The 13992-nt window shown below is 21.2% G+C and overlaps 7 protein-coding genes across 7 annotated transcripts; 3 read left to right on the top strand and 4 right to left on the bottom strand.

Moving 5' to 3' along the window:
* Positions 1-138: 138 nt before the first annotated feature.
* SRAE_2000097100 (Hypothetical protein) lies at positions 139-1014 on the top strand (the record flags this gene model as incomplete). The annotated part of the gene is made up of 1 exon (XM_024651867.1): positions 139-1014. The coding sequence occupies one exon, from the start codon at positions 139-141 to the stop codon at positions 1012-1014; it is 876 nt and encodes a 291-aa protein (XP_024505501.1).
* Positions 1015-2803: 1789 nt separating this feature from the next.
* On the bottom strand, positions 2804-3192 carry SRAE_2000097000 (RNAse P, Rpr2/Rpp21 subunit family-containing protein; the record flags this gene model as incomplete). Its single annotated transcript, XM_024651866.1, has 2 exons — positions 2804-3060; positions 3111-3192. 2 exons carry the CDS (start codon positions 3190-3192, stop codon positions 2804-2806), a joined length of 339 nt encoding a protein of 112 aa, XP_024505500.1.
* Positions 3193-3491: 299 nt separating this feature from the next.
* Positions 3492-4406, top strand: SRAE_2000096900 (Pop2; the record flags this gene model as incomplete). The annotated part of the gene is made up of 1 exon (XM_024651865.1): positions 3492-4406. One exon carries the CDS (start codon positions 3492-3494, stop codon positions 4404-4406), a length of 915 nt encoding a protein of 304 aa, XP_024505499.1.
* Positions 4407-6288: 1882 nt separating this feature from the next.
* SRAE_2000096800 (Aldolase-type TIM barrel domain and Glycoside hydrolase, superfamily domain and Hyaluronidase family-containing protein) lies at positions 6289-7428 on the top strand (the record flags this gene model as incomplete). Its single annotated transcript, XM_024651864.1, has 3 exons — positions 6289-6534; positions 6593-7207; positions 7261-7428. 3 exons carry the CDS (start codon positions 6289-6291, stop codon positions 7426-7428), a joined length of 1029 nt encoding a protein of 342 aa, XP_024505498.1.
* Positions 7429-8422: 994 nt separating this feature from the next.
* On the bottom strand, positions 8423-9965 carry SRAE_2000096700 (UDP-glucuronosyl/UDP-glucosyltransferase family-containing protein; the record flags this gene model as incomplete). The annotated part of the gene is made up of 2 exons (XM_024651862.1): positions 8423-9865; positions 9921-9965. 2 exons carry the CDS (start codon positions 9963-9965, stop codon positions 8423-8425), a joined length of 1488 nt encoding a protein of 495 aa, XP_024505497.1.
* Positions 9966-10512: 547 nt separating this feature from the next.
* On the bottom strand, positions 10513-11237 carry SRAE_2000096600 (Hypothetical protein; the record flags this gene model as incomplete). Its single annotated transcript, XM_024651861.1, has 3 exons — positions 10513-10746; positions 10798-11007; positions 11058-11237. 3 exons carry the CDS (start codon positions 11235-11237, stop codon positions 10513-10515), a joined length of 624 nt encoding a protein of 207 aa, XP_024505496.1.
* Positions 11238-12793: 1556 nt separating this feature from the next.
* SRAE_2000096500 (Enoyl-CoA delta isomerase 2, mitochondrial) lies at positions 12794-13958 on the bottom strand (the record flags this gene model as incomplete). Its single annotated transcript, XM_024651860.1, has 2 exons — positions 12794-13759; positions 13806-13958. 2 exons carry the CDS (start codon positions 13956-13958, stop codon positions 12794-12796), a joined length of 1119 nt encoding a protein of 372 aa, XP_024505495.1.
* Positions 13959-13992: the final 34 nt, after the last annotated feature.

Here is a 13992-nt window from a genome sequence, read left to right as displayed (position 1 = left end):
AATATGTATCAGATATACTCTGCCTTCATTTATTTTTTTCATGTATTTTCTGTTTTTATTGGTTTAATAATATTAAATCATATTGGATTATTTATATGTGCAACAAATTATGGAAAACTTTTTCGAATGTGTTTTTTTATGAATTATGCAACAAGATTTATTCGAAATTTGGGAAATCCAAAAGTTGATGGTGTAAAATATTTAACGAGAAATTTTTATATACAAGTACAAAAAGGAGTCCGTATAGGTGTATGGCATACTCTACCTCATGATTTATCTGCATTATCAAAAATTAATGATAAAAAATATGAAAGATCAACTTTTGAGAAAGCTATTATAGATCATGGACATAAAGTTGTTATTTATTGTCATGGAGCTTTTGGATATAGAGGAAATATTAAATCTATTTGTGTTGCTAATAAGTTAGCTTCAAATAATTGTCATGCTATTGCTTTAGATTATCGAGGATTTGCAGATTCTTCAGGTGAATGTGATGAAGAAGGATTTTATGATGATTTAAAAGTTTTATATAAATATATTTATAAATTGGCTCCAGGACGAATTTATTTATGGGGACATTCTATGGGTGGAGCAATTGTTACAAGAGTTGCTGCTGATTTAGGCAAAGAAAAAAAAGGACCTCAAGGAATTTTGTTAGAATCATGCTTTACAAGTGCTTTTGATGCTTTTATTTATTATCCATTTAATACAGCATACAGATCATTTACATATGTATATAAATATGCTGCAGAAAGAACAGAATCATATAGTGTTCGAATGCGTAATGATGAACAAATTTTACATGTAACCTGTCCAATAACATTAGTTCATGCTAAAGATGATTGGATTATACCATTTTTTATGACACAACAATTGTATATATTAGCAAAAGATTCAGGAAAAAAAGTAAAAATGATTATATTTAATGAAGAATTACAGTTGGGACATAGTGATTGCATAAGAGCTCCAGAATTTCAAAATATTCTAGAACATTTTTTAGAATTGAACAACTAACATTTAATAATTTAAATAATTTACAAAACTATTTATTCTAATTTCTAGTTTTTATAGAATGCAAAAAAAACGATAATTAAAGATTTGATTTTGACATATTAAAATTAATAATTTCTTTACTTGTTTACATTTTTATACTTTCTTTTTTTTTCATAGTATCTCCAAAGTTTTTACATAGTTTTAAAATACTATTTACACTAAAGTAAATTTACGCTACAAAAACAAATTTATCAATCAATCATTTTACAAAAATTATAAAATTAAATACCATCTTAATTTACAACAAATTGTAGATATTCAATATAATTTTTAAAAAAAAATTTTAATTAGTATATTTAATTGTACTACTTTATTTGCTATTTAGAGACTTATTATCTCTACTAATAAAGTCATCATATCAAACATTTATTTTATAATAAATCTTAAAAAAAAATAAAAGATTAAAATATATTAGCAAAATATTTTATTTAATGGAAATATTGGTTAATTACCATAATTTCCAACAATTATTTCATATAATTGGTGTATTTAAATAGTTTATTATGTAATTAATAATCATGAAACTGACATTCATGTAAGCGTAATTGTAAATAACATACATGTTTATGTTGTAATTTACTCAATAAAAATATAGAAAAATAATAAATTTCTGGTAGTGTTTAATTAAATTACCAGTTAGCAGTGCTGTCACAGTTCATTTCAATTCTTTTACAAATAATTGAATGAAAACGATTGCATCTTTTCAGTATTACATGGAACATGTTGAATTATAAATTCAATTTTTAATCACATAATCAGACGCCACTTTTGTTGACAAAAGATTTTTGGTATAAATAAAATATATCTCTATTACTAAATTTAAACACTTCAAAATATTTATTGTTGGAGAATTTTTTTGGAATTGATTTTTGGATTATATCTTAATATGAATCATATATTAGAAATTTAGTATAATTATTTTTAAATAAGTTTTAATGAGTATGTAAAATTAAATAAAAATTTTTTATTTGAAGTATAAAAATAGTTTAACTATTTTACTTCATTAAAATTCTCACAATTAATCTTGAAATTTGAATGCATTTCAGAATGAATGGTATTGTATGCTTCAAAGCATTCTCTACCTCTTTTCCAAAACCACATATAAATAGATTAACATTTAAATAAGTTAGTAATAATTTCATGAAGATATTTTATCTTTATAAATTTACGTCAGAATTCAATTTTTAAAAATATTTTTATGAAGTTATACTATTTACTAACTATTACCCTTTTTCATGTCTTAACATTAAGGTTAAAAACTAAATTTTTAATAGTTTCATCTTTCAAGTTCCACTTTATAATAAGCACTATGCAGAAAAAGCTAATTCTGCACTTTTTGTTATTAAATATTTTCTTGTTTTAAAAAAGTCAACAAAAAAAATCAACAAAAAAATTTTACAGATTGTTTTTTTTTATATACACTAAAAATACAACATTAACTAAAACAAATAAATCAATTTCTTTAATTATTAAAACAAAAATAATCACATTAAATTAAAAAAAACTTTAAGACGTTTAAAATTTTGTATTATATTAATCTTATGTTTTATATTTTTAAAAATAAAGGCAAAATAACTTATTCTAAAAAAAACATGGCTTTTCTAGAAGATTCTCCAGAAATATTATCCAAACCAATAAACTAGTGCTTTTTTAATTAAAAATGTTACAAACGATAGTAGTAAAATATAAAATAAATTGTATAATATATCAAAGAAAGACTATATAATATGAATATTAATTTATGCATAAGTTACTTTTTTAGCAAATACTTTGTTGAAAAATTGCAACTTTTACATTTTCTAATGATGAAATGTTGCTTCTTACTATTCGTCTTTAATTTAATACCAATAGATTCAGAGGTTAATGTTTTCATACATTTTTTGTTCTTACAAATATTCCTTTTAATACTTTGATCAAGGTTCACTTTATTTCCAAATGATATTTCTCTCATTTCTTTGTTTATTCTTCTTTCTAGTAATTCAACATTTTTGCTTTTTAATTTTTCATCTGAAATATATGTTTTATTATACAATTTGTTTTTCAAGCATTTAATTTACTTTCTACAGCTAAGTGGATAGCAATTTTTTGTAAGAAATTACATCTTTGATGAAGAAATAGAACACTTCCATCTGTTTCCATAATTAATTAATTTAAAATATTAAATTATTCTAGAATATATTTGTTTTTTATTTTAAGTAATTTCTTTTTAAACTTTATTCCAACCATACTAATTTTTTTCGTGAAAAGATAAACTTAAATTGAAATCATCTCATTTTTCAATGAATTTTTTTATATTTTCTTAATATTTTCATTTTAAATTAATTTTTTTATTTTTAGATTACAATTAGTTGTATAAATAAAACTTTATTGTAAATATATATATTACTTATTACCTAGTTTATCTAACTTTATTGTTTTATATTTTCATATGGTTAAAAATGACTACTTTATCACGTCTTATAGCAAGTAAAAGTGAAGAAATTCAAATAATAGATGTTTGGAAGGGAAATCTTCGTGAGGTATTTTCAATTATTCATAATCTAGTTGAAATGTATCCTTTTGTTTCTGTTGATTCTGAATTTCCTGGAGTCGTTGCAACACCAATGGGATATTTTAAAAACAGGAAAGATTTTAATTTCAAAAGAATTATTTGTAATGTGGAATTATTAAAAGTTATCCAGATTGGATTTACATTTTTTAATGCTGATGGGAATTTACCTCCTGGAAATCCTGTTTTTCAATTTAATTTTGAATTTAATATGTATGCTGATTATTATTCTCCAAAATCTATTGAACTTTTACAAAAAAGTGGTATTGATTTTAATAAACATCAAAAAGATGGAATATCTATGGAAGCATTTGGTGAACTTTTAACCACAAGTGGGCTACTAGCTAATCCAAAAGTTATTTGGCTTGCCTTTTCATCTGGATTTGACTTCTGTTATATTATTAAATCTATATTATGTCGACATCCACCATTAGATGAAATGAAATTTACTCATCTGATAAATACACTTTTCCCATCAAGTGTGGATTTAAAGATTCTTTTAAAAGAACCAGAACCATCTTCTGTGAAGTTACAAGGTGGTCTTCAAGATGTTGCTTTAATGTTACAAGTTGAAAGGGTTGGTCTTCAACATACAGCTGGTAGTGATGCTTTACTAACTGGAAAGACATTTTTTTCGATAAAAAAAAAATTTTTCCCTGGAAAGTGGATGAATGTTATTGATAAAATTCGTGGACAACTTGATGGTTTAACTGTTGAAGATAAAAAAAGTGAACCGTATTCAAAATATCCTAAGCTTGATTGTATTACTACGTTAGAACTTTGTGGAGTAAATTGTTATTTGTAATACAAAATGCCAGTTCCAAAACACATAATGAAGTAGTATTATTTACCAAAGCAAATTATTAAGTGGATATCAATTATCTTATTTTTGTGAATAATTTTTACTTAAAATTTTTAAATAATAAATTTAATAATAAAATTTAAAAACTTGCGCTATCATGTGGTTTACTAGATGTTATCGTTAAGTTGTATCCAAAAAAAAACTTGTATAATTTTTGTTAAACATGTATAAAGTTACGAAGTATATTCAATTTTTCTATAATTGTCATTGTCACAATATTTTTTATTGTGTTTTTAATAGATAAATCGAACAAAATTTTTTTACTAGTCTTATATTTCATATAATTTTTCTAAAAAACTAAGGTAAAAGTAAATACTTTACTATTGCGAAATAGAAATATATTTAATTTAATTCTTTTATTTGACATATAAGTTTTTTTTTCACAATATTTCTAACGACATATTTTTCTTAATAAAACTTGAATTAAAATGAAAGGAAATACATATTTTTTTTATAAAAACTTTCATCGAAATGTTTTTGAAAAATTGATAGCCTACTTTATGATATATATATATGGTTTGATAAAATTATCTATTAATTCATGTTATAAGAGGAAGTAAATAAAATGATGTAAACTACTAATATTTTTATATATTTATTAAATAAAGGTTACCTCTAACTAGTATATTACTTCTACAGTAATTACCCATTCTAATCACTTCGTTAAAAATTGATATTTTTATTTTTGTAACATTTTTTAATATAAAAATTACTATAGAAAGATAAATATAAATATATTTTGTAAATTATTTTGATAAGATAATTTACCTTCTTTATTTACATTCTTATTATATTAAAAAATATTATCTTTATATTAAAATTAAAAACTTTAAAAAATTATATCTTAAGTAAAAATTTAAATAAAAATGTCAATAATTTTTAATCACTAAAAAGTAACAAAAAAAAACGGCAATTGAGAATTTGTTATTTTAAAAATTTTTAGTTTTTGAATTTTATCAAAACTTTCAATAAATAAAAATAATTAAAAATTCAAATATGTTATTATTTTGGAGAAAAATAATTGAAAATAATAAAAAAATGACCAAAGAGATAAAGATACCTGCTGATAAAATTTATGAGAAGAAAGGCGGAAATTGATTTTTTTAAATATCTTTTGTTACTTCATAATTTATTATATGATTGAATAAACTAATAAATAACCAATTATTTCAAAAATTTACTTTGATATTTTTTTATCAAAATTGTAATTTTCGTATTTTCAATAATAAAATTCTTTTATAAAGTACATTTTTTATTTATCATATCAAAAAATTATATGAATAAAAATCATCTTCTAGAATCATCTAAATTTAATTTTTTTTTTTTTTTTGTATTTTTTAATCTATAATAAAATGTGCATATCTAGCAATCTATCAAAAATGATACATATCTTGTTCTTTCAATAGACTTTTACCTTTTTCATATCTTTTTCATTTCTGTCATCAAACATTGTAAAGTTTTTTTTTTTTAATATTATACATCCTAGATTTTTATTTAATAGTTTTATAAGCTGTTTTATTAAAAGCATTCCATTTATTATATTGTTTTCATCCAATCCCTTTTTGACAAGAAATAAAATTATATGTAGATATTTATTTGTATATCATTTGTATGTATAAACAAGATTTTTTTTTTATTCAACTTTTATAAGCTTGCACCTGATATTTTAAAATTATTGTTATTATTTAATCGTCTTTGATAAATATTATCAATATATTTATGTTCTTGAAATACACTTATTTTCAACTTTAAATTTTAAAAAATTTATTTTAGGAGAATGTTCTTTAATATGGTCATAACTTTTCATTCTGTTTTTTACTTACTAATGTTATGTACTAAAACTATTTTTGGAGATGAAATTCCATCATTTTATTGGAATTCATTCACTGAAAATTGTAAAAAAATTAATTTAACAATTCCTGTAGAGAAGTATGGAATTATTACTAACAAAGATCAAAAATTTCAAGGAGAAAACATCGTAATTTTTTACGAAAAAAATGTTGGGCTATACCCATATTTAAAATACATTAACGCTACTCATAATGAATTTATTAATGGAGGAATACCTCAAGTAAGTGTGTTATTTTATTTTATTTTTTGTTAATTAACTAATTAATTATAAACTTAAGAATGCCAACATATCTGCTCATGTAAAAAAACTTCGAAATGACATTAACATCATTATACCTGATCCAGAATTTAGTGGAATTGCTGTTATTGATGTTGAGGAATGGAGACCAACATATGATTCTAACTGGAGTAAAAAGCGTATTTATAGGTATGAATCTGTGCAGCGTGTTTTAACTCGATTTCCTTATTTGAATTGGAATCAAGCTAGTAAAATAGCAAGGAAAGAATTTGATGAAGCAGCATATAATTTTCTTATGGTTACATTAAAAGAATGTCAAATTTGGAGACCATTAGCTAAATGGGGTTTTTATGGTTTTCCAATATGTGATGAAAGTGGTTTACAAAGAAACTCTACATTTTGTTATCCAACACATAATAATGAGTTGATTCCATTACTTAAACATACAGATGCTTTATATCCAACTGCTTATTTATATCCAGGTAGACCAGTAGAAACAGCAAGATTATATGTTAAGGATGTCTTGAGAGAAACAAAAAGATTAAATAATTTAATAATTAAAGAAGGATATAAAAAAAAAGAAATTTATGTTTATCATAAATTTGAATTAGACCCATATAATGATGTAATTGAAGATATACAATTCTATGATAAGGTATTTTTTTTTTTAGATTATTTACTTTAATATGTATTTTTTTTTCTTCTTAGGCTACATTAGATGCAACATATAAACAAGCAATTGATTTTAATATTAATAATATAATTTTATGGACGACATCTAAAAATATAATGAAACGTTGTGGATATATAAAGAATTACATTGAAACATCCTTAGGACCATATATTAAGAAAATAATTAAATCCTATATTTTATAGGTTTGTATTTTTTAAATTCTTACTTATTTTTATTACAGAGTTCTATAAAAAAATTATATAATTTGGATATTTTTTCCTATAAGAATTAGATTTCTATGAGTATTATTAATAGTTCTATAATTAGTAAGATTATACAGGGTAATTAACAAAAGTTTTCCCATTGAACAAAAATGGTATATATAGTACAGATAAAGGAAAAAATTTTGATACTATTCACTTTTGGTAGTATCAATTTTTTTTGTTATTTGCACAGTTTCAATGTCAATTTTGTAGTTATTTATACATATTTTGACTAATTGTATTTGTAATAGATTTTTAATTTTTATAAATAAATTTTTGTTTTTTTTAATGTCTTTTTTTAAATTTTTAAAGAAAAAAAAAACCTTTTAAAATACGGAAAAAACAACATCATTTTAAATGAATCTTCATGATAAAATATATTTTTTTTTAAGAAATATGAACAATATTTTTAAGTTTTAAAAAATTAGTAACTTTTTTGAAAGTAAATATAATTGAAACATTTTATAACTACAATCTTCAAAACTTTATAAGACCATTTTTAATTAAAATTATTAATTAAACATTTAATTATAATAATAATAAACATATTTAAAAATAATTATTTAAAAAAAAAGTTAATGATTATCTGATTTTATAAGATGGTAAAAATAGATATTAAATTATTTTATAATATGAAAACAAAATATATTCTTTATTCTAAACATAAATATGAAGATTCAAAAAAGTTTAAAATTTCAAAAATTTTTCTCTTTTAAAATGATAAAAAAATGAATCTTACTTTTAATAAATTTTTATAACAGTTTTAAAAATAACCATTCTATAATTCTGATTTTTATGTTTATTTATCTAATGAAAAAAGTTTTGGTTAAATATTTTAAGATTTTCATAAAAATGTACTTATTAATTTGAAAAACCAATTTTATTAAAAAATATTACAATGTTAATTATTTAATAAAATATAAAAGTTTATATGCTAATTAGTTTTTTTTTTAGATTTTTTATTACTTTTCTTTATTAACCAATTGATAAATATTTTTGCACTATATATTATAAAGATCATTGGAAAAGTTAGTAAAGCTATGATATCTAAGTTGTAATTTTCAATGAATGTATGATCTTCACTAAGCATTCTCATTTGTGGTTGTACACCAAATTTACTTGCAAAATCAACGTATTTTATAAATATTTCTGTTGAATTATATGGTTTGTTTTCAAGAATCTTCTTTATCTTTTGAACATTTTTATAATATTCAGTATTTTTTAGAAAAACTTCATTTATGGTATCTTCAACAATATCAGAATTTTTAACATCAAATTTACTTAATTGTTTTCCTATACCTAACATTTCAATAACTCTTGAATTTCTTGATTGATCAGCAAATAATGGTACAGCTATTACAGGAACACCACGATAAGCTGCCTCTGAAAAACTATTCATACCACCATGTGAAATAAAACCTGAAATTCTTTTATCTCCAAGAAGATCTGTTTGTGGAAACCATTTTTTTTTAATTAAATTTTTTATTCCATCACCTACTTTATCATCAATCTCATATTTCCATATAAAAGTTATATTTGACATTTTCTTGAATACTGTTAATAAACTTTTTTTATACTCATCTGGCATTAAATAACTTTCAGCTACAGTACCAAAAGAAACGATAATATTATGAGGGCGTACATTTAATATTTCATTCCATTCATCTGTTAATGGATTTATTTTTGGAATAGAAAATCCACCAATTTCAACAATTTTTGCTAATGTTGGATGTGCAAAATCTAATAATGGTTCAGTATTTGTTATATGAAATACAGCATCAGAAATTTTTTTTTTTAAATTTACAACACCTTTACCAAATTTTTGATCAAATAATTCTTGTTCAAAAATAAATGGAGCTTTAAGAAAAGGATCTCCAAAATAATGAAAATAAATATTTAAAATTCTTTCTTTTAAGCCCATTCCTTTATGTCCATAGTCAGCATATAATTCTGGTACCTGTGTTACAGGAAAATGTAAACCAAATAAAGGATAATATGTTGACCAAAATAATCCAGAACTAACAGTCAAATGATTTTCAATACCCCATTGATGATAAAGACCAATTGCACAAATATCAAAAGCTTCACTTATAGCTAAATCAAATTTTTCATTTTTTATTTGATTTGTCAATACATCATCATCAATAAATTTTTTACATGATTTTTTAAGCATTTGACCAATAGTTTCAGTCATTCTTCTAATTTGAAAAAAATTTGTTTGTGATTGTGTCCAAATATCTTTTTTAAATTTAACATAATTTTTATCTTTTTTATCATTTTTAGTTATATTATTTTTAAAACTACTTCTAATATTTTTTCCAAATTTAGTTACAACAATATCTTTAATATCATGATCTACTGGAAGGTATACAGAAGTCTATTTTTATAAATAGAAAAAAAAAGTTAATGTTAATTAAAAAAAGAAAACATACTACATTATATCCAGCAATACTAAGAATATCAGCTAATTTTCCCATATGCCTTACATGAGAAAGACCAAAAAGATGGATAACCACAAGAATATTTGTAGATAAAGAAAAATTAATAAAAATTAAAATTAACAATAATATTTTAAGAAGCATCTTAATAATAAAGTTAAAACTAAAAATAATATAACTTATTATTTTAATCTTAATAAAAAAAAAGTATGATTAGATAATGTTTATCAACATTTACCTTTCTAAACATGGTTTAAAAATTTTTCAATCTTTTAAACCAATCAAAGATATTACATAAACATGTTATTACAAACAAAATCTTAAATTATTGTTTTGATAAGCTAACGAATATCTTATCAATTTAGATAGAAAAATAAAAGTTTATTAAAAAAATAATTACATATGATAGATTTGATAATAATATTAAATAAACACATTTGTAGTATTTTTAAATTTTTTTTAGTTACCCATACTCAAGATTTATACTAAAATTGGTAATGTTTTAAAAATTTTTTTAATTATTTAAGAATAACAATATTATTATATATATAATATATTAATATTAAATAACTATTTATTATAATTTTTAAAGTCTTTTAATAATTACAAATCTACCTATTTGATATAATGTAATAGTAATTATACTAATTATTATATAATAATTAGCTACGTCTATATTACAAATAAATTCTCTTAATTTTTCTATTACATATTCTTCAGTATTTTTAATTTTTGGCATTTTACAAATTTTAGGTGTATTATCAAAAATATAGAAATACCATATTGATATCCATAATTGAGATGATAATAAAAATACATACTAAAATACAAAATACAGTTGTTTTTTTTTTTAAAGTATTAACAAACTTACAGCTTCTTTTGCTGTTTTTAAACTAATAAATGTAATATTTCCTACTAAATCACTTTCTTCATCAACGTGACTTCTTCTATAAAGCATAGTAACATAAATTAATATTGTTAAACAAAATAAACCATAATTAAAATAAGCAATGTATCCTATAATATCATCAGCTATATTCTTATCAAAAATTATTGAAAATAAAACAATTGTTAATAAAAACTAAAAAAAGAATAATATTTTTTAAATTAAAATTAATACATTAAACATACAAATTTTGTCCATGATAAGATATATTGACTGGTTGGAGCATTCAACATATGCGCTCCATCAACATAAATTGTATTTTTTGCATCTTTAGCATAAAGACGACGTCTAGCAGCTTCTCTGGTTGTCTCTTCTGTTGATAAACAAGAAAAAGATATTTTTTCTTTACGTTTTAAAACAACCATAATATAAAAATGATTTGGGCATTAAATTATTAATCATAAGATTATTTGCTTTCTTTCTTTTCCATTATTTAAATTTTGAACCAAATATTTTCTGTATTTCAAGTAATATTCATTTTTTTAGAAGAAACTTAATTAAGTAAACAATTACAAAAATTTTTTTAAATATTCAAGTTTTCTTTTGTATTTAAAATAATAAAACTAAAAAATAAACTTATTAAAAAATAGCTGAATCTTGTATTGTACCATAAGTTTTTTTAAGTTATAAATTTATATAAAATTCTTAAGAATGCTAAAAAATTTTTTTATTTTTAAAGAATGTGATAAATGTAGATCTGTAATTTTTATCTCAAAATAGAAACTCTGTTGCTTTCCAAAATTATGTAAATTTTGAAGTTCTACCAGAAGAAAAAATCTTTTTTTTAACAATTAAAGGTTATCTTTAGAGTTTCATATAGTGTAAAACTAAAATTGTAAAAAATTTAATAATTTTTAAAATGCTTTAAAAAAAGTTGTGTAAAAAAATAATGATGAAAAATATTTAGAGGATGATTATGATGCAGCTAAAAACAGATCAATTGAAGAAATGAATAATAATAAAAAATTCATAATATTAAATGTAAATACTACAAAAATATTAATTATAATGATAAAATTTATTAAATATTTATTAAAATAATTTATTTAAGATGCAATATTAAACAGAAACTTTTATTTATTAATCATTACGGTAATTTTTGGTTTTATTGCCTTCATTTTGAAACATTATAACTGTCTTCAAAATTGTTTTTTTTATTTTTAATCGATAAATGACTTTTTTTTTCTAAATTTATAAAATTAAAATAAAAAATTTCTTAATTTTATTTCTTACAAAAAACGATATTACAAAAAAATAATTAACTAGTTGATCTTAAGATTTAGATAATTATTGACAATAAAAAATGGATGTAATATGTTTGAATCCTACAATTAAAGAAGTTATGCTATACATTTTAATAAGAAAAAAATATCTTTAGCAATGTTAAATATACACTAAAGCATTTGATATACAAAAAATACTAACAAGTGTTTTGCGGAAAAAAGTATCAAGTATAATATTTCATGAACAGTGGAAAATTAAAAATATTTTTAAAGTAAGGTATACATGAAAAAGTGAAAGAAGTCTAGGATATCCAGATTAAAGAATTTATAAGATTGTTTTTAAACAATTTTTGGTGTTTAATTTCGTTTAAAAATAATTGCAACTTCAGCATCAAAACTTTAGTTACTTTTAATTTCCAAAATTTAAATTTAAATATTTTTATGATAATATTTAAATTTTATTAATTCAAAAAACTATCATATAAATATAACTAAACTTCAAAAATTTAAAAGAATTTTTTACATAATATTAATATTGACTATATTGTTGAAGAAGAAATGTAAACTAACATGTATTAAAAATCTTGTATAATACAATTTTATTTGTAATAAAGAAATAAAAAAAAAATTTATTACCATAATTATGAAGTATAAGTTTTTTTTTAGTTGATGCAATATTTTCAAAACTTAAAAAGTATTTATTTTTTTTTCTTTAAAAATTTGTTTATAGCATCAACAGATTCTTTACTAGCAAATCTTTCAAATACAATAGGAACCTCTATTTTATTTATTTCATGAAGTTTTTCTCTATATATATTTCTCATCAACTTTTTATTGATTCTCATTGCTTCGGGATATAATGAAGATATCGCTTTAATTTTTTTTTCTGAAAGAACTTTAAAATTATCATGTGGTATGATATCATTGATAAGATTTCTTTCTTTTGCTTCATAAGCTGTTAATTTTTTTCCAAATGTCAAAAGTTCTGTAGCTTTTACATGTCCCATCAACAATGGAAATGTATAAGTACTACAACCTTCAGCAGTTATACCTAACTTAGAAAAAGGGGTTTCAAAGGTAGCTTTATCAGATACAATTACATAATCATACAAAGGCAATGTAGTGACTGCAATTCCAATTGCTGGACCATTTACTAATCCAATTAATGGTTTGTCATGATCAATAAATGCTCCTATATAATTTATTAAAATTTTTGAAGCTTCATCTCCTATCTTTTTAAAATCTTCTAATGTACGAGCATTAGAAAAATTAGCTATATCATTTCCAGAACTAAAATAATCACCAGAACCAGTTATAACTGTAATTGATGTAGAATTGTCATTATTTGATTGATGAAGAGAATCACCAATAGCTTTATACATATCCCAAGTAAGAGCATTTCGTTTTTTTGGTTTATCCATTATTATTTTAAAAATTTTGTCTTCTTTAATTATATTTATACCGGGAACATTAGTAGTTGAAGAAACTGATATATGATTATTAAATTTTTTGTTATTTTTTATTAAATCATTAATTACATCAATATATCTTTTTTGAGCTTCGTCACGAGAAATTCCATAAAACTTTTTATGTGCTTCATATTTTTTGTAAGCTATAGTGTTCTCAGAACCAGGACTTATACTTTCAATATTTCCAGCTACTGCCTATAAAAAAAAAATTTACAAAAAAAATTTTACTTTAATAAAAAACCTGTTTGTATAAACCGTATAATTTTAGTTTAATATTACTATCTAGTTCTTGATTAAGTTTTTTAAAATTAATTATGGCATCAGAAAAGTTTGACGAACAAAATTTTTTACAAGAAAAAATGTATTTGCTTTTTTCTATCAAAATTTTTAACATGATATTTTTAAAAAAATTGACAATTAGATTTTTG

The sequence above is a fragment of the Strongyloides ratti genome (assembly GCF_001040885.1).
Source record: "Strongyloides ratti genome assembly S_ratti_ED321, chromosome : 2".
Lineage (NCBI taxonomy): Eukaryota > Metazoa > Nematoda > Chromadorea > Rhabditida > Strongyloididae > Strongyloides > Strongyloides ratti.
The sequence above is the reverse complement of the archived record's forward strand: the minus strand, read 5'-3'. Positions and strand labels throughout refer to the sequence as shown.